This window comes from Lemur catta, chromosome 6, assembly GCF_020740605.2.
Source record: "Lemur catta isolate mLemCat1 chromosome 6, mLemCat1.pri, whole genome shotgun sequence".
Classification (NCBI taxonomy): domain Eukaryota; kingdom Metazoa; phylum Chordata; class Mammalia; order Primates; family Lemuridae; genus Lemur; species Lemur catta.
In genome coordinates, this window is record NC_059133.1 from 18,277,292 (window position 1) to 18,297,088 (window position 19,797).

At 39.5% G+C, this 19,797-nt stretch overlaps 1 protein-coding gene across 2 annotated transcripts in view; it reads left to right on the forward strand.

Moving 5' to 3' along the window:
• IGF1 (insulin like growth factor 1) overlaps positions 1-19,797 on the forward strand; it is a 77,205-nt gene that overhangs the window by 39,432 nt on the left and 17,976 nt on the right. For both annotated transcript variants that reach the window (XM_045553094.1, XM_045553096.1), the window contains exon 3: positions 12,871-13,052. In XM_045553094.1, coding sequence (XP_045409050.1) covers positions 12,871-13,052 — 182 coding nt within the window. The remainder of the gene's footprint in view (positions 1-12,870; positions 13,053-19,797) is intronic.

Below are 19,797 nucleotides of genomic sequence, written 5' to 3' on the forward strand. Positions count from 1 at the left end.
GCAGCTGTGTTCCTTGAACCTCCCCCATCCCCACCTTAGAGAAGAAACCTCATAGGTACTTGGTGATTTTGAAAGTTGAGAACCAGGGTCTCTTGTCATCAATTTCATTTTCCTTGGTTTTTCTTCTACTTAGAAAACCTTTGGATGCTAAGCTCAAGTCTTGGTTACACCCCATGTTTCCTTCAAAGGAAACTGCACTAGTAATTGAAAACAGAAATTGGTTCATTTATTCTAATTCACGGGATGCAGGTAAGATTCCTGTTTGTGTTCCACCTTGGCTGTCTCTTTTCTAATCCTGGGAGAAAATCTGGATATAATTCTCTGCTTTGTTGATTAAATTCCTTCTGGTCTTTATGTAAAATTGTAGGCTTTCATCAAAATAGGATTGTCTGATAATACCCTTTGACTCTGTAATTCCATTCCTGGGAATTTATTCTTATAAATGATCTATGAGTAGAATGTTATGTGTACAAAGACACTTATTGCTGCAATAATTTAAATAATGATAACACTGTAAATAGCCCACATGTCTAGTAATAGGAAAATGATTAAAGAAACAAAGGATGTCAAATCTACTAGATAAAATGTTCTGCAGCTTTAAAATTATAATTATGAAGACTATGTAGCAATATGGGAAATGCTTGCAATATAATGTTAAGTGGAAAAAAATACAGTACCACATTAAATTTAGGCTGTGACTATAGCCATGTTGAAGTAATACATGCATCTGGATTAGAACTAGAAAAAAATTCAAAAAATGAAGATAATGTAATTTGTTGGGATATCAGGATTATAGGTAAAACTTCTCTATTTCAGTGTGTGCTAAAGTTGTTGTAACTTTGTGAAATTCAAGGGGATTGGAAACAGGATGATCTGGCTATGTAACAGAGCGGCTACCCCATCTGAAACAGAAAGAGTCACAGTGTACCGGGTGAAATGTGAGCAGCCAATATCCAGCCATGGACGTTCTGCATTACACTGCAGAAGTGCACAGACTTCTTAAGGGCAAAAGCCATGCGTGGCATTCCTTCTGGCATTCTCCAGAATACCTAGGATAAAACTCTGTGTCCTGCATGTGCTCACCCTGGGATTGGTGGGCTGACTTAGATAACCTCACCCATATTTTTCATGGATATTAGCATCATGTGCCCTCAAGAATTCCAGTAATGGTATCAACTTCACAGTTTTTCAACACCAGAGAAATCTCCCACTTTTAAGTTTTCCCCAGTTAAGGTGACCTGACTCTGCAACTTACTAGATACATGATTTAGGTCAAGTTACATAATCTTGCTAAGCCTCAGCTTCCTAATATGTAAAATGGATATAGCAATAATGCCTGCTCCATGGAGAGGCTATGAGGATGCAAATGAGATAAGATATGAAAAGTAATATTTAATACACTAGCTTAATAGAAAGCACTCAATAAGGGGAAACCATTGGTAGTGTGTTACTGCAAAGGCCTCAATTTCTCTAAATGTCAAAGACAAGCTTGTGTTTATGGAATAGTTTCCAACTTCATTTGATTATATCTTTGGGTCTTATATAGTGCCTTCTCTCTCACTAATCAGTATCCTGTAGGTTTGCATCTTCTCAAGTGTTCTTGCTTGCATGATGGCATTGTCTGCACTACTGTGTTTAAATCATGTTGGGAAGCTCAACTAAGCTTCAAGCCAGGTAGCATGGTTTGCAGAGTAACTCTTGATATTTACAGAAATGCAAAGTTCAGGGCAGAGAGAAAGATAAGAGAAAGAGACCCTGCTGGTGATGCCAGAGTTGACTAACCCGATAGGGGAGATGAGAAGGGTGGAAAGCCAAGAGCCACAGTCAGAGACAAGAGAGGAATTTGGTTTGAAAGGAGAGTATTAAGACATCAACAACCTGGAAAGAGAAGTACAGGGTCATTTATGGCCTGTTGAGTACCAGGAAAAAAGATGTGGCAAAAGAAGGCACAGATGTTCAGAAAAATGCAAGGAATTTATGATGTTTTATATTCCAACTGAGGGAAATGCCTGCCAAAGGCAGATCTCTGTGGACCATGAGAGCACTGGTTCAACAAGAAGATATGAGGAGAGTAGGACTTCACCAGTGACCTTTACCAGAGTATCTTCTTGAACCAGAGTGAAGAAGGATAAGAAGGATAAGGAGAAGTTGCTTGAAAGAAAAACAAATTAGCAAGTCTTTAGAAGTAGATTAAAATGTTCCTGAATCAACAGCCCCCTTTTCCCTAAAATTCTCTTAAGTCATGTTCAATGGCTTGAACTTACAGTTCAGGAATGAAGATGTGTGCAGCACTCTCACATTCTCTTATCAGAACTCCTACTGCTCACAATCAAAAACTTCGCTTCTCTCCTCCATCCCTATTACATGGAAGCTGCTGCAATGTCTTGAGGGTCATTTCTTCCATCAACCTAAATGTTCTTAAATGCAGTTTTTTAATACAAATATGCATCTAGTTGACATAGTAGAGATTAGGGAAACCATGTCTATCAAGAGATCAATGGATTTGATATTCTCCTTTCTCTCAACGGTGAAAAGCTTCATGTGGGGTTGCAATGAAGAAGGTATTGGACAGAAGGCTGGGATGAGATAATGGAGCCTGCCCTGCTGAAAAACTGTGTACTAGAAAAAAGCATTTAGCCCCTGAACTTAGGCCCTCACTTCTGCTAGAGCTGGGGAGGGCTAATTATGCCTAAGTGTTAGCATAAGCAATGTTTCACACAGCTTTCTCAAACCCAGATCTGAGCCAAAGAGAGCAGACAGAAGGCAAGTGTCAGGGGAAATAACATGGCCCACAAGCGGTCATCCTGGCCCAGTGTCCCTGCACCAAAGGAGCCTCCCCAGCTGTGTGTCACATTAGACCTCACATTGCTTGTTCTCAATGAGGCCAACTAATTCTGCAACCATGGGTAGGTTCTGTGATAAATTGGAAAATGACTTCTGGGGCAATAGTCTCTAGTTCTCAGAAAGGAAATTCACAGAAGTGAGTGGCCAGAGAGCCAAGAGTCCATTGCCTCAGAGTGGGTCCCAAAGCAGAGTGATATGGCCATTTGCAGTGTGTCTCAGTGTGTAAGAAAAAAGTGAAAATGAAAAACAGTGTGATTTCTCTGGCCAATGTCACAAACTGAAAATGTTTTTCTTTGCTTAATTTAGTAAAATAAATAAGAGAATCAGAGATTTTTCTTGATGGATATTATATTTGCTCAAAAGCATTTAATGAGGTTTGGGAATGTAGGCATGATGTTGGTCCCAGATGAAATAAAGATGAGAACATGATTTAGCTTGGAGACAAGCTGTAACTTAACCACACCTCTCTCTCTCCCTTTCTCCTTATTCATAGTTCACTTCTTCAGTTCAAAAAAATAATTTTTAGGAGGTAAGGCACTGGGAGGAGTGCAATGGCTAGAAGCTAACAGGCTCAATGACTGCCAGAAGATTACTAGGAAACCTCTTTAGTTGACCTTGAGTTTTCTATAATATCCAAAGATCTATGAAATTCTAAAATACGATAATGGAGGAAAGCACTTAAAGTCTCTTGATCATGTTTAAGCAATCAAATTTTAAAAGAAAAGGGGAGAAAAATTATAGCAGCAAAATTTCACAGAAAGGAAAAATAATAATGGAATGGTCTGGTTACTCCAGATTTTATCTGAAATTTCCCAAAATAATATAAACACACTCTAAATGGACCATTCAGCCTCAGTCTGCATACTTGCTTGGTGTTTCGATGAATACTACTACAACTTGCCTGAGCACTCTTTGTGCAGACTTTTAAATTTTAGTAAACTTAGCTGTAGTTTATTTTATTTACAAAGGGAGTGGCATTTGAAAAACCACGTTTAAAATCTTTACCTTCTGATTTTGTTCTCTGGGCAGGTGTTGGGTTCCAATGGCATAGTGGTGGCCTGTCTGGAAGCTAAAGTAGTTGTAGCTGTACATTTCCAGGGAAACCATGTATCTGTCCACCTGAAAGGAAGAGGATATCACACAGAGGATTCATATACCATTGACAGACACCAAGGAAATTAGTGAAGAATTAAACCTGACAAAGAAGAAACTCCCGGTTCTCTCACCAAACTTCTCTTCACTGCTATATTTCCCTGTTATCAGGGAGAAGCACTGATATGCCATGTATATACCCTATTCATTAGAAAGTGAGTAGTGTGACCATCCAGATAATATTTAGAGACATATTTGTAGAAGGAGTGCTTGATATCATCCAGTACTTTGGTTGTCTACATGAGAAAACTGAATCTCAGGGAGTCTGGGTGACTTGTGAGTCCACAGAGGATCCGGGGCTAGAATCCAGTGTTGTTTTCAACATACCATATTGCCTGCTTTTGATTCCCTCTCTGCATATGGCACTGTGCTAGGTGCTATAGAAACACTCCCTAGGACCTCTCGATCCAAGAACAACACTGTTGACACACCAGCATGAAAGGGATATCACACACAACCCAACTGGCACTCAAGTGTATGCCATGCAGTTATTTATATCATGTAACTCCTCCTGCCCTCCCTCCCTGCTTCCTTCTCTCCCTGTGTTCAATCTGTCGCTGACTCTGGCTGCTTCCTTCGCTGCGATAGTGCCAAGGGCTGTCTCTGCTGCTGCGGAGGCTGTCTTCCAGCAGTGTACTTCCTGATGCACGCCCGATGCCTCTCTTCCCGGGGCCTCCACCTCCCAACGCTCTCCCTCCAGACATGCCAGCCTTCCCTGGCAGCCGTCACCCCTTCACCTGCCTTCTTGACTGTGTCACTCCCACCCCTGGGACAATGTCCAGATGTGCCCCAGGCAGCACAAACAGAGGCTTGCATGAGGAGACTGACAGGGAGTAGGGCCCCTGAAAATGCAGGGCAGGTGCCAAGTTGCAAAGAAAAGAGAAATGATAGACTTTAGAGTGAAACTAAAAATAAAGAGAATGTGTTTTAATACCCCTTTGGCTGACTCATCTTTCTGTGGCACCAGAAAGAGGGGCGTTACCCTCTATTCACTAATGCCTTATGTTTTGCCTACAAGGCCTCTCTTCCCACATCTGAAAGAGTGAACTGACAATAACAGTGTAAGTATGGGAGATAATACTGGTGGCATGGCTACAATCTCCAGGTTGGAGCCAGACTCAACTTTCAATTTTCGTCACAGCCTTTCTCAAAAAAAAAAAAAAAAAAGAGAGAGAGATAACCAAGGCCCATGTGTGTGATTCCTCAACATCCCTTCTTATTCTTTCTCTTGTCTGTTTTCATTTCATTGAGGCTTGTGTCCAAGATGGAGTAGTGATTAAGTGAGCCTGGTGACGTCATATTCTTGGTGACTGCATGTTCCCAAAGCATGGCTGACAGGAGAGGGAGCCCTAGTTTTCAGTCATTACAGAGACAGAACTAAACTAATTCCTTGCCCACCATAAACTCTGCAATGGCATGAGTTTTTGCCGTAAAGTTCAGCAGTGAGTAAAAAGAATGTCAATGGCTGACATTAATAGGAGAGGAGAGGAAAGAGGAAAAGAAGTGAACAGAGATGAGGCATGAAGTAGAGAGAGGGGAGAGAAATACACGCACTAATTGGAAGTGATTGGGAAACCACTTCTGATCATGTATTTCACCACACTCATCCCATGCCTTGCAGCATTGTTTTGAAATAAGATGGGTGGATACTAACACTGAAAAGCCAATGACTTTAACCATGGATTATTTGAGATAAATCACAGATAGCAAGGTGTTGAGATAAGCCCATATGACTTTGCCTTATTAGAATTGATTGAAGGATCCATTCTCATAGAATGTCTATTCTAGATTAAAACTATACAACATAAAGTTTTTACAACAGTCTATACAACATTAAAGTTTGAATATCCTTTCAAGGGAATAGTTATTCATTTATTTTAATGGGTAACAGTCCTCCATCTAGAAAGACCATCTGTTTCAACCAAACTTTCTAAAGGATGCATTTTTAAGAGTAAAGGAAGAAAAGGATACCTGCCTAGCTAGCTATGTTAACCAACTCAACTCCATAATAACAATAATGATAATAGCCAACATTTATATAGTTTACCACACACTAGATATTGTTCACAGTACTTTACATACATTCTCACTTAATCTTCATGCCAGTCTTGGTAGGTACTCTTATCACATCCATTTTACATATAAGGATCTGAGTCTTAAAAGATTTGGTACTTTGCCAAATCAAAGGTTAACAGTGAATAAGTGGCAGAATCCAGACCTGTCCGACTCCAAAACCTGTGCTTTTTATCATTCCACGTAATGCCTCTGTCATTGGTATAACAGACATCACAGTCAGATCATACTCAAATCTTGCAATATGTTCTAAATAATAAAAACTATATAACTAGGAAATGGTGGCTAACTTATATAGCAGGCCCTACTGAAATAATTCAAACATTATAAAAATGACCTCTTGGCATTTGATTATCTTTCACCTTAGACGTTGATAAACCAAACCATTCCCTTAGGGCAACATTTCTGTCCAGCAAAGCATTTCTCTAGCCAAAGTATAATTTTTTTGGCTACATCTATCTCCTCCGAGCCCTGGAATCAGACCTAAGGTAGTAAATTGTGCTGTCCTGGCAAGATGCTCATTCTCCAGGGCATTGTATCAAGCTAAAGTAATACATCACATTGCTTCCCACTCTGTCGGTCCATTTCTCCAAAGAGTCCTAAAACAGTAACATTTCTGCTTTGAATCTCTAGTTGTTACTGCCTCTAGGCCTTGCACTTTAGCTCCCTGGCCTTGGAAACCAAGGTGGGCTGAATAGCACTCTTTTCACACCTGCTTTAGAGGTAGGCTTCCAAAAGAAGGGAGGCTCTCAAGAAGAGGGCAGCTGCATAGAACTCTCAGCTTCAATCCTTTTAGATGCAGAGATGTACAAACATTGGCTTGATTGGGTAATGGGAAGACTTTGGTCTTTTGGATTATGGAAATTTAGTAGCTGAGGAAGAGTTGTTGTGTGGTTAGGGTGGGGGCAGGTCATACAGGGCCACGATTCCTAGAAAAGATGACCTCGTCCAATTGAGAGGTAGTGAGACCAGAAAACACTGGCAATTAAAAATTAACACAGGCCAAAAGTGAAATCAATGCCTAAATTTGATAGGTTTTCACGAAAAGCTTATGACATGCAGTTCATAGAAAAGAGAACATTTTCTCAGTGTTCACTTTTACAAATGGCAAAGGTCAATCTTACTTGGAAATATCCTTCCACAGAAAAGCAGAAATGTACAGGGTGCACTAACAAAGTATAAGGCAGGCTCTATATAAATAGATAGATAGATATTTTAGAAAAACTTTCAAAAACAATCCTAATTTCAAAATGTTTGACATCAGCTTCGATACTAACACTAATTCACTTAATTCCCCAGTATGTGTTTGAGTATGTGTGTGTACATACTTATGTTATTCCAAATGCATAAATATGTGGCCAGTTGACAGAAGTAAAAGCTTTCTTCCATATCTTTTACTAAGCACATGACTACTCAATGATTGCATTAATTCAAGTGTGATTTCTATAGAAAATTTTTAAAAGGTAAAATGCTAACTCTGAAAAGAATTTAAATTAAATGTAAATCCTATGAATTCAGGAAATATCAACCATTTAATGTATTACCTTTGGGGTCCGGGTAATAGTCTTACCACAATTTTCTTTATACTAGAAATTTATAAAAAGGAGTCTAGTTTTCCTTATAAAGCCATCAAATGTGTAGGAAAGATTGGGAAGTGATTTTTCCTTTTCCACAAATGAAAATAGCAATCAAAATGCTTAAAGACTACTTTAAGATTATTCACATCTTACACAATTTTCCTACTAGTATCCCACACAAAATTATGTCAGCTAAATGAATTTATATTAGATAAGGTGGCCCACAGAGCAATATTGCCCTAATAATCATTATGAGTTATTCCAAACTTTCAATGTGTCTAGAGGTCTGAAATAAATAATTGGTATAAAAACTAATTTTCTATCTTCTTCAGATAAGTGGCAGAATAATAAGAAATTAAGAAAATTGGTTGTATAATCAATCTTTAGTTAATCAAAGTGTAGATTGGTTTCTTATTTGCTAATAATCTAATTGAAATTTTTCTAGAAATAGCCCTTAAAATCCAACTTGAATTGTCTTACCTTTTTTTCCTGCTTTTGAAAAAAAATATTCATTTCAAAGCTTCTTACTGTTAGCAAATTTCTAGGGAATAGTTTTATTCCTCGGAACCCAAATAGTAACACGTATATGTCTTCAGAACTAGATGTATTGCATTCTTTATTATTTGAACACTGATTCTTCAAATCAGTGTCTCCCCTTTTCAATGATAGAGTTAAAACGTTAAAGTAGGGCCTTTAACTATGTTATTCTCAGTAAGCAAGAAGGAAAGTTTCAAAGGAAATTAAAGTTGAGTAGTCAAGTATAGTATCACAGCTGCATATCCAGAAACCCATAAGAAACATAAGCTTATGCAGCACCAATAGAGGTGGTACCATTTTTACCAGTGATGAATGACCAGAGCTTTTTGTTCTAGAAGTGATGACCCCAGTTAAATCTCAGCATTACACATTTCCCTTCAGAGATATAGGGGAGCGAGTTGCTTGCATCCATGACAAAATGTGAGACTCAGCTAATTGGTGTGGTTTTGATGATGCCACAGTTCTGCCCAAAACCCTTGTAACTAGCAAGTTTGCCCTGAAGATTATTGAATTACTCCACTGACCATGCATTATTTAAAGGGAAGTGCTGTTATTATAGAAGCCAGCTGTTTAACCATTGGAATTCTGTTGGCCAACTTTCAAGATACAGCAGTGCATTGTGACTAAACATTATGTCTACTCATAGGGAAGTCAAAGTCTAGGCTTGGTGGTGGCCAACTTGTCTGGTCAGAAATCTTTGGTCCACATGCTATGAAACCTCTGAAGCAAAACTACTGACAAAATAAATATATAAATTTTCAAGGTCAAGACTTTGTCAGCAAGAAAAATTCTGTGGAATGTTACACATTCCTTTTCACTCTTAACAGTTGAGTACACAGACACTTTATAATGCTAATACAACAACTCCGGGATGGTAACTCATTGTAGAAGGGACTATCCCAGTCACTCATCTTTTTTTGTAGCATTGAGTAAAGACAATAAAAAATGTTTTGAGCGTCTGGGGGAACTGAAGTGATAAGTAAAAACACTTTCGCCTTTTAAGTTAGAAAATATTTTAATCTCTGTCTTGAAGACAATGGAAGTAGATTCCAACCATACTGAATATCTGGCCATCTCTTCACTTGTCATAGAATCTTTAGAATAGAAATGACCGTAGCAGTCATCCTCTGTGTGCAATACTGGGATCTGCTCCCAGGATCTCCGACAGGTGTTCATAAAATCTTCACTTAACTGCTTCCAGCAGTGGGAAGTTCGTTACTTTTCAAGGAAGTCTTTAACACTTGTAAGTTCCAAATGTTTAAAATATCTTCTTATATTAAGCCAATATTTGTTTTCTAGTCACCCACTAATTCTGATTCTGCCCACTGGAGCAGAATTACACAGTGCCTAATGAGGAGTTTCTAAAGGCAAGGATGGAACAATTTGTTCCATCTCATTTAAAAATTAGTCAAAATGATACAAACTATAATTTAGAAGTCGTTAAAAATACCTATTTTTTCTCAAATAAGAAAATCTCAAATGCTGGAGCAAATTGTTTTCTTGCCTTTCTGATCAGTCACATTGTATCAGGCTTCTAGCTTTAGACTCTTAGTAAAGGAAGCAAATACCTTTACTGTGGTTCTGGAAAAAGAAACAATATATAGTATTTGAAGATACAGGACAAAACTATGACCCTCAACTATGGTCTCTCAATTGGTGAGAAATGATGATTGTTAAATATCTTGATGTAGAACCAGAAATTGAGCCTTACAGGACACTTCAAAGGATGAATTAAACTTTAAAAGGCAAGGGGTAAACACTTCTTATATTCATATATTCCCAATTAAGTATAATGAGTCCATTTGTAGACAAAGGAAAACATCTCTCCATGATTGTGGTAGCTAGAGATAACTGACAGTTATGTCTAAGGCAAAATCTAAGTCTGTATACTGTGCTTTCAAAGAAACAGATATAGACATAAATGAACTTTCTTTATGGAACATTATAGAAAAGTCCTAAAATTCTCTGTTCCTAAATCCATCAGTCTGTAGACTAAAAAGCATAGCTATTTTATAGACTGAGCCATGTCCAACTCTGAGCTTATTTAAGAGAGATGATAAACCAGATGCCTGGTGTGTGCTGTTATTTTTTGCTGTGATGATGATTACTTTCTATTTTAAAAGAGGAAATAAACCTGTGGTGAGTTTCATGGCTGTTGGCAGTCGCCAAAAAGGGAATATGAAATTTGTAGACATGTTCTTTGCCATCTCAGGATGAAAGTTGGTGTCTGCCTCCTGTAGCAGGCAAGGAGCTCCGGCATCTATGGGATCTCAGAAGCAGGATTAAGATAGAAGTGCTTAAAATGGAAATGCTTAATAGGTCCTGGAATCCCAAAGCCTACCCTTTTCCATCTTCAATCAATAAGCATGAATTTTGAAATCAGTTGTTTCTGAGTTAGCTAAGTTTGAAAGTTTCTGGAACAACTCCTATGAGCCTACCCCCAGACATCAAATTACCATTTCATAATCAACACATGAATCGCATTACGTCCCATTAAGAAATTTATAGTTTCAACAAAGAACAATCACTACCTGCGGTCGACTACAGGGACAGTTATCACAAAACAGGCCAAATCACCTTCTCCTTCCTTCCTACCCCAAGAGAAAAAACAAAGGGTATCAGCTACACTTTACTGGCTCGCCACTTAGCAAAAAGTATGTAGAAGTCCTTTGTGGATTACAAAGAACCATGTAAGCCCATTTGTGTCTTTCCTCTAATTTATAGTTCCAGGAAAGATTATAAAAACAAAAAAACAAAAAACATTGTTTACATTGCTCAGGGGACCAGCTGAGTCTTGGCTCACCAGGGCCGGGTCCCTCCCAAGCCTCACATCCATGAGAAGCCCACAGGGTTTGCTCCGAGAGAGAGAAGCAGACCCCGCCCAGAGAGACCACAAATGAACCCTGTCCTGTGTCAGAGTTACTACCTCCAGCTGCCCTAAGAATGACAATAAACCTGCGTTACAGGAGGAAGCAGCCACCGGGCTCCTGTGCCAAGCATCAGGAAAACATTTGGGCTCTTAGAGGATGCCATGAACGGTTGGCCCTTCCAGCACTGAGGCGGCCAAGCTAGTTTGGTAGCAGGCCATTACCATGGGCCTCATCTCCCCCAGTGAAGGAGTTCAAAATACTTGAGGATTTTGACTTTCAAAACCCCATCTTCAAGGATGGTGTCATTATTACGCAAACTCAAGACTTTTTATTTAAAATGTAATGCTTTCTTCGGTCAGGAATTAAGACTGAATATGTGTCAGATTGATTAATTGGATTCTTCTTCCACAAACCCTGGATGTCAGTGGAGAAGACCTAGGCCCCCCACCTTCCAAAGGAGATAAGGGAAGAGATGAGAAGGCCAAGATCCAGGCCTTCGGCCCTTGCCTGAGCTGGAGCAGATTCACTTTGGCCATTTCATACACTGGTGCATATATAAAATTTGATTTAACAAAAGGCCTACTATGACAAAAAGTTTACAAATAACTCATGTACATTTTAAGTTCCATGTAAGCTTGTTTTGTCCTCTCTTTTAATTCTAGAGCCAGGAAAAGGGTACCCAACACAAACCAAAACAAAATCAAACTAAAACAAAACCCACTTGCCAAGGTAAAGAGGTCTAATTGATTTGTAAATATCAAAAAACATGTTCTTCATGATGTTCCCTCTGGGCAATCAGAATCACACGAAAGGTAGACATTTAGTTCATTGTCTAAGTCTGGTAGTTATTCTATAAAAAACGGAGTTGATTGTTCTGGTCTCTTGGGTTGATGGGAGAGGGAGTCCTATCACAATGACATTGTTCTCAGTTTCAAGTTCCAAGGTTTCTATGTGCAGTCAATGGTGACACTGCTTCTCTATAGATCATTTAAGTCCCTGGAAACGGTACTCAGAGGAAGCAAACCAATATTTATTTAGGGCTGTGCCAAGCATTATTCATACATTATCTCATTTAATCCTCAAAAAATTCTTACAAGTAAGATATTATTAACTCCATTATACAAATGGGCAAACTGAGGCCCAGAGAGCTTAAGTGACTTGTCTATGGGTCATTTAACAGGTATCCTGTGCTCAATGAGGCACTTGGGCTTTGTAGCAAGTAGGTCTGAGTTTGAACCTTGACTCCACAACTTGCTGCAAAAATGACCTTGAGCAAGTCATTCCCAACCCCAAGTCTTAGTTTTCACATCAGTACAATGAGGATCCCTTTCAGACTTAAACCTCTTTGTTGTTCAACCTGACTTTGCAGTCAAGCAAAAAAGCAAACATATGAACTGTCCTGCATATAAAAACTACGCAGCTTTGCTAAAGAAATTAAGGAAACAATACACGATCTTCTTTTAATTAATATTATTAGCATCTTCCTAAGTAGCCCAATATATAATGAAAGACTAGAATTGGGCATAGACACGATCCTTGACAGAAGGTTGCCAAAAACTTAGGGAGAATTAACACAAATAGTGTGGTGCGTGAGTTAGTGCTAACAAGCCTGGCACAGACTCCAGGAGACATACTGGAATCCAGAAGGATCCATGGGATCAGGAATTACTGGAGAAGTTTCAAGAGAGGTTGAGACATTGGAGAATATGTAGGTTGGCTAGATATGAGGAGAAGAGAGGCATCGGGAGCTGGGTGGAAGACTGTGAAGATAACAGATTCCCCCTGTAACATGAGCCCACTCTGCTTGCTTTGTACAGACAAGCCCACAGGGTACGGCTCCAGCAGTCGGAGGGCGCCTCAGACAGGCATCGTGGATGAGTGCTGCTTCCGGAGCTGTGATCTGAGGAGGCTGGAGATGTACTGTGCACCCCTCAAGCCTGCCAAGTCAGCCCGTTCTGTCCGTGCCCAGCGCCACACCGACATGCCCAAGACTCAGAAGGTAAGCTCACCCGGGTGGGATCTGGCCATCCTCAAGTGATGTCTGTCTTATACATGTGGGTGGGCCAAACAGAAATCCTACCTCATAGCCTCCTGTTTTACAGGACAGAAAAGCTCCCTTCCCACCAAAGGGATGGATTCTATGCCCATCTCTTTGGTCACTCTGCATCGCAAATTTCCCCTCCCACTGTTCTGGATTTTCTGAGCATTGGAAGACTGTGGAAAACAAGTAACTAAATAAACATGGGCTTTGGTATCAGACAAAACTGAAATCCTAGCGTTCCCCACTCACCAGCTGAAAGCCCTTGGCCAAATAGCATAAACTACCCAAACCTCAGTTTCATCAGTAAAATTGGGATAATGGTAATACCTATCACATTAGGTCATTGCCAAAATTAAGAACACTAATGCACATACTTTAAGATGCTTTTCACATGCCTACACAAAGTAACTGTTGGACCAATGGTAATGTCTGTCAAAATTGTAATTAATAACAGAGCATGTAACCTTTCAAGTTCTGGGATTCTGCAACTGTGCAAAGAAAAAAACGACTCTAATGGAAACTATTCAAAATTCACATTCAGTGCAAGCACAATTAAAGAAAAAAATGAAAAATAGAAATTTCTGTTTGGCTGCAAGAACGCCTAGAAATTTCTAGTGATTAAAATTTGCAGGCATCTTTTTCTAAGAGCTAGACCATAAACAAACCTTAGAGGTACCATCTGTGCCATCAGAAGTATATAAAACATCTGGTGCACATTTAGTCACTTCATAGATTTTTGTTGAATGAGTGAATGAATGAACAAATGAATATAAGGGATTAACTAAAATTTTAGTCATTAAGTAGAAAGAAAGAGAACTAAGGAAATAGTGAAGGAGGAAAAAGAAAGTGAGAAAGATGAGTAAGGAAAGAAAAAGCTCTCATTCAGGTCTTCTTGGGGACTCTGTTGAAAAATAAATGCCAACGTGTGGTTTTAATCTTTGGAGCTAACATTGTGCAGAAGGTACTAGATGAGAGACCAAGAAGTTCAGAATGACACCTTTGCTGCTTCCTGGTCCTAAACTGCAACTGAGGCTGGAGGAGGACTGTGAAGGCTTAGCAGAGATGTGACCAAGGGTGCCACCCATAGGGAGGGAAAGAGACTGGGCAGGACCCAGTGCACACAGAACACAGTAGCCAATGGTAAGTCAGGGAGCAAAGACCACAGAAGAAACTTGGCAGGAATGTATGCTTGAGGGGGTGAAGGCAGGTTCATTCTTTCTTTTTTTTCAGGAGACCCAGTGCCTCTCAGTTTTTTGCTGGGGAGGGGGCAGGGGTCAGGAGCACCAAGGTTCTACAATAATGGCTCTTGTGACTGAGGTATAGAGCTCTCTCCAGCACCAACGCTGTCTCCTGCATCATAGGAAGCCCAGGCATTCTGGGCTGACACAAAGGCTCTGTCATCAGGGACACCGCAAGAACTACCTGTTCTCCATGTGATTATTTCTGTGATGTTTACAGTACCAGCCCCCATCTACCAACAAGAATGTGAAGTCTAAGAGGAGAAGGAAAGGTGGGCCAAAGAAACGCCCAGGAGGAGAACAGAAGGAGGGGACAGAACAAGTCAGCAGATCAGAGCAAAGAAGAAAGAGCAGAGGAGGGAGATTGGAACTAGAAATGCTGAACACAGATGCAAAAAAGAAAAATGGAGGAGGGGAGAACTAAGCAGACAGAGGCAAAGATGATGAGAGAGGAACAGAGAGAGAGCACGAAAGAACAGCAGGAAATGTGATAGAGGCCTGCTGGAGCTAGATGAAGATGTGATGGAAATAGAAGTAACCTGTTATAGGAATGTGGCTAAGAAATGTGGAGAAAATGGAAAAGAAAAATGTAATGCCCAAGAAAGCCCAAAGAAAGACAGTGGCAAGAATGAAAAAAAAAAAATTAAAGAAGCAGTAAATAAGACATACCATTCCCTAGCCCCTCAAAACCAATTAAAAAGAGTAATTTAGATATTTAGAGAAAAATCAAGACTTCTATGTGCATTTTTAAATTTTGTATTAATCTGTTATAGAAGAATTGCCTATGTCAATATATATTCAGAGTTAAATATTAGCCCAGAATTCTCAGCAAGACTGAATTGTGTCACACAAGTTCCCAGATTCCATTTCCTGCTATCACTGGAGGCTGCATTTCCTAGTCAAGTCCAGGGTTCATGCCAAAGGGCATCAAGTATTTGCCTAAAAGGCCTGTGAGGCCTATGAGGTAACTTTAAGAGGAGATTGCTGTACGTTTTTTTTTGCACTTTGGAATCAGATATAAAAGAGGTATTAGTTTGCTTAGGCTGCCATAACAAAGTACCACAGACTGGAAGATGTAAACCACAGAAATTTATTTTCTCACCCTACTGGAGGTTGAAAGCCCAAAATCAAGGTATCAGCCATTCTGAGGGCCTTAAAGAGGGAGGCCTATCCCAGGCCTCTCTCCTTGTCTTATAAATGGGCTCCTTCCTCTTCTCCCTGTGTCTTTAGGTGTCTTCCCTCTATACATGTCTGTGTCCAAATATCCTCTTTGTATTATATAAGGACACCAGTCAGATTGGATTAGGGCCCACCCTATTCACCTCATTTTAACTTAATTACCTCTGTAAAGACCCTATCTCCAAACACAGTCATATTTTGAAGTACTGGAGGTTAAAACTTCAACATTTGAATTTGGGGAGAGGGGGACAAAATTCAGCCCTTAACAAGAGACTTCTGATGTCTGACTACTGCCTTTTGATTAGATCTCCTAGAAAACTCTTCCCTACCCCACCCCTCACACATAAGTCTAGATTTTTAAATCTAAAATCCTATGAAACTGAAAGAGGCCTCAGAAATCATTTGGTTCAATCCCTTCATTTTAAAGATAAGAGATCCAGAAATGAATAAAGACATGATTGGGTTCTAAGCTGCTTTCCTTCTGGCCAGCAGAAAACAGTACAAAATCAATGTGAGTCAACTAAGAAAGCATTCTAAAAGGAAAAGAGGGGACAGAAATGGCCACATGAAGTCTCCCACTAATTTTTTTCCACCTGAAGGAAGTGAGTGAATGAGAGCAAGAGTGCTGGATTTCCCTGAGGGTAAAGAAAAGCTAAGTAGAATCACAGAATTCGGGTCTTGGAGATCTTCTCCTTCCGTTCCCTTGGTTTAATCAGTAGAATTAGGGTGTTCATAGATAATAAAGCAAAAAGTCTCAGGATCCTCCAAATTGTGAGTTATAAGAGCTGAGAGAGGGTGCAAGAGAGAAGTGCTCAGCTAAGCAAATGATGACACTTCAGAGTAAGAAGTTGATTAAATTAAGAGGAAGTATTTCATCCAAGTAGCCTGCTTTGAAGATGCCATGGTATAAAGGAACCTCCTTTTTTTCTGGTCCTTTGTGCCCCCGCCACACTTTCTACTCCAGGATCACCCTTCCTCCATGCTTACTGAAAACCCAGGATCATTTGAATGTGATGGAGATTCCCAAGGCTCAATCCAGGAGGAAAAGGTTCAATCAGAAGAAGCATGCCAAAGCCCCAGATGCGAACTAAGCCACTGTTGCTGTGATTGCATAGTAGATCTTGGCTTATCAGAGCAGACAAAAGCCAGGCTGCTGCCTGAGCCCATCAGGCCAGCACCTTCAGGTAATGCTAAGTTCTCCTGCTAAGAAGTCCATGCTTTGGGACCAGCCTCAGGCACAGATGAGTATCTACTGCAACCATCACCTTAGAGAATCCTGCAAACACAGAGGACTCTTCATGGGACCACAGTTCAGAATAATAATTAAGAATTAATATCCTATGGAAAGGTTTGGGTAAACTATAATTATACCCAATTATAAACTTCTTTCAAGAGGAACTAAGCACTTTGTGAGGCTGAAGCAGGAGGATTGCTTGAGGGCCAGAAGTTTGAAACCAGCCTGGTCAACATAGTGAGACCCTGTCTCCACAAAAAAAAAAAAAAAAAGAAAAGAAAAATCAGCTGGTCACATGCCTGTAGTCCTAGTTACTTGGAAGGCTGAGGCAGGAGGATCACTTGAGCCCAGTAGTTCAAGGTTGCAGTGACCTATGACCATGTCACTGCACTCTAGCCTAGGCAACAGAGTGATACCCTGTCTCTAAAAAAGAACTAAAGACAAAGAAAGAGAGAAAGAGGAGAGGAGAGGAGTGGAGAGGAGAGGAGAGGGGAAAGGGGAAAGGGGAAAGGGAAAAGGGGAGAGGGGAAAGGGGAAAAGGAAAGGAAAAGAAAGGGAGGAAGAAGGGAGGGAAGGAAGGAGGGGAAGAGAGAAGGAGGGAAGAGGGAAGGAGAGAGGGAGGAGAGAGGGAGGAAACCAACCTTTCTAGTTAAAGAATTCTTAACTCTCAGACTATGTATTAAAACATACTATACTTCTTTTTGGAAAGAGTTTTATCAACTCTAAAGCAATTATCTTAAATGCCTACATGTTATTACCAAATAATATGACTCAAGAAAACAGGAAAAGTCTATTATTGTCTTTCTATCTCTTCCTTTCTTGTATGAATATTCAAGCACCCAGTGATACGTGGCATATAATGCTCACTGGATGGATGGATGGATGGATGGATGGATGGATGGATGGACAAATGAGTGCCTAGGCTGATGTACAGTGGTAGAAATATAGACCATAAAAATAAGTTGTACTTATGAGATGAAATGATTCCTGTTACCCTACATAGGTTAGTGTGGCAAGTACAGAATGAAAAAGGAAAAGCAAAGGAGCTATGCTTGCACAGGTCTTGCATGTTTGGAATTTCCTTGTGTAGCCTAAATTGAAATTGTTCAAGGATCTACTGCTATAGGCAGCAACTAAGTACTTTATAGTCAATGTTGTATACCTGTTATTTCCCTTAATGTTTTCTTAAAGTAGGCAGACTATTAATCGTCATTTAAAATTCTAATGTTTCTACTTCAACTGTTTCTTAGGGCAAATTGATGATTATGTGTAAAACTAATTGGAATTTGTATAGACTCATGATCCTGAAATAAAAATGGTGAAAAATATTTTTTATTGAGCATCTACAATGTGCAAACTTCCATACTAGGCATGAAGGAGAGTTATAAGCATTGCAGAGGTTAAAATATAGTCATCAGGAGTACAGAATGTAGAGTCAAGTTGCATGGATTCAAATTCTGATTCTCTCACTTACTAGCTTTGTGGCCTTGGGCAAATCATGTCACTTATGTGTACCTCAGTTTCCTTATCTGTCAAATGGGGGTAACACTTGAATCTAGCTCACAGAATTACTGTGAGGGTTTATTGATATATGCACAAATATACATATTATAGTGCTTAAAATGGTACCTGACACATGGTAAGCACTACTAAAGTTTTAGTTAATATTATTTCACTACTTCTGAAAATTAGAGCCATATGAAAAAATAAGATGGTATCCTGAAGTGGAAGTCAGTCTCGTATCATCAAAAACTTCAAGCTCAAGCTTGCCAACACTTTTCTGTAATGTGGTAGTAGAGTTTCAAGCATGTGATAGGAGAAGAAGAGAACTCAATGACCTAAGACCTCTTCCAACCCAGAAAACCCCTGGTTCTATAAATAATTCCCACTTAAATGGTAGCTCAGTTCTCCCACATGAAGAACAGTTAACTTTTATTTCAGGGTCACACAATGAACTTTCAGAAAACCACCATTTTTCTCAACTAGTTAAAATCAAATATAATATGTGTTTTCATTTTATGGTGCCTGGGGAAAATTTAATTGTAGCATGAACTCCAGTTCTTGCTATTTTTAAGTAAAATTGCCAAAATAAATAGAAATGTGGGATATTTCCAGGCTCACACAGCTTCCGGGACACTTCAGTTTCTAGGGCTGCCGATGCAATGCTTTTCACAAGCATTTGATCTTCTCTCAAACATCTCTTGAAAACAAACAAAACCTCATACAGCTTCTAATGTTATACTGTTAGGATGTAAGGGTGGAAAAGGAGGCAAAGAAATGAGCTCCCAAAGACCAATTCCCCTTCTCTCTTCTCCATCCCCTGACCACCTCCCTCCCACCAGAGGAAAACAATGTTTTCTTAGGTGATAAATTTTGCAATTTCTCAAGTACATTAGCATTCATGGGGGAAGATGAGGTTTATTCTCTTTACTTGGCAATGGGAAGGAAATAAGGCTTTTTACAATATTTACTATACAACATGGAGTTGATTTTTAATCCAAGGGCAAAGTTGATAGACTCAAGATAAAGTGGAAGACTTTGGTAGCAATGAGAAAATTAATAGTTTTAGATGCGGCAGAATCCCCTTTTATGAGGTTTGGAATAACCACTATGGAATTCTCAGATTATAAGCTCACCTTAATACTTAAAGCTCAGTTACCGATTCATTTGACTGAAGCAAGACAGGTCTTGTAAAGGAGTAGCTGAGGTTAGCAAAAGTCCTTCCGAGGCTAAATCAAAAATCACCTTTTCCATCCTCAAGGGCCTAAGATCAGAACTTTTCCCTGATGCTCACATATTTGGGGTCCTTCTTTAATTGTACTCCTTAATGGCTTTAGTGCTACTCCACTTTTATCCAGCAACAAAAAGAGATGATTTATAAATATAAACTTATGTTTAAACTCCAGAAGACAGAAATGGAAACCAAGAACAGCAGGGAAATGATGAGAGACATTGGATAATCAGTCTATGAGTCCATGTCTGATACTTCTAGAGAGCTCCTAAGAAAGTTCTCAACACACCAGGAACTCAATTATAGATTTGATGGGCTATT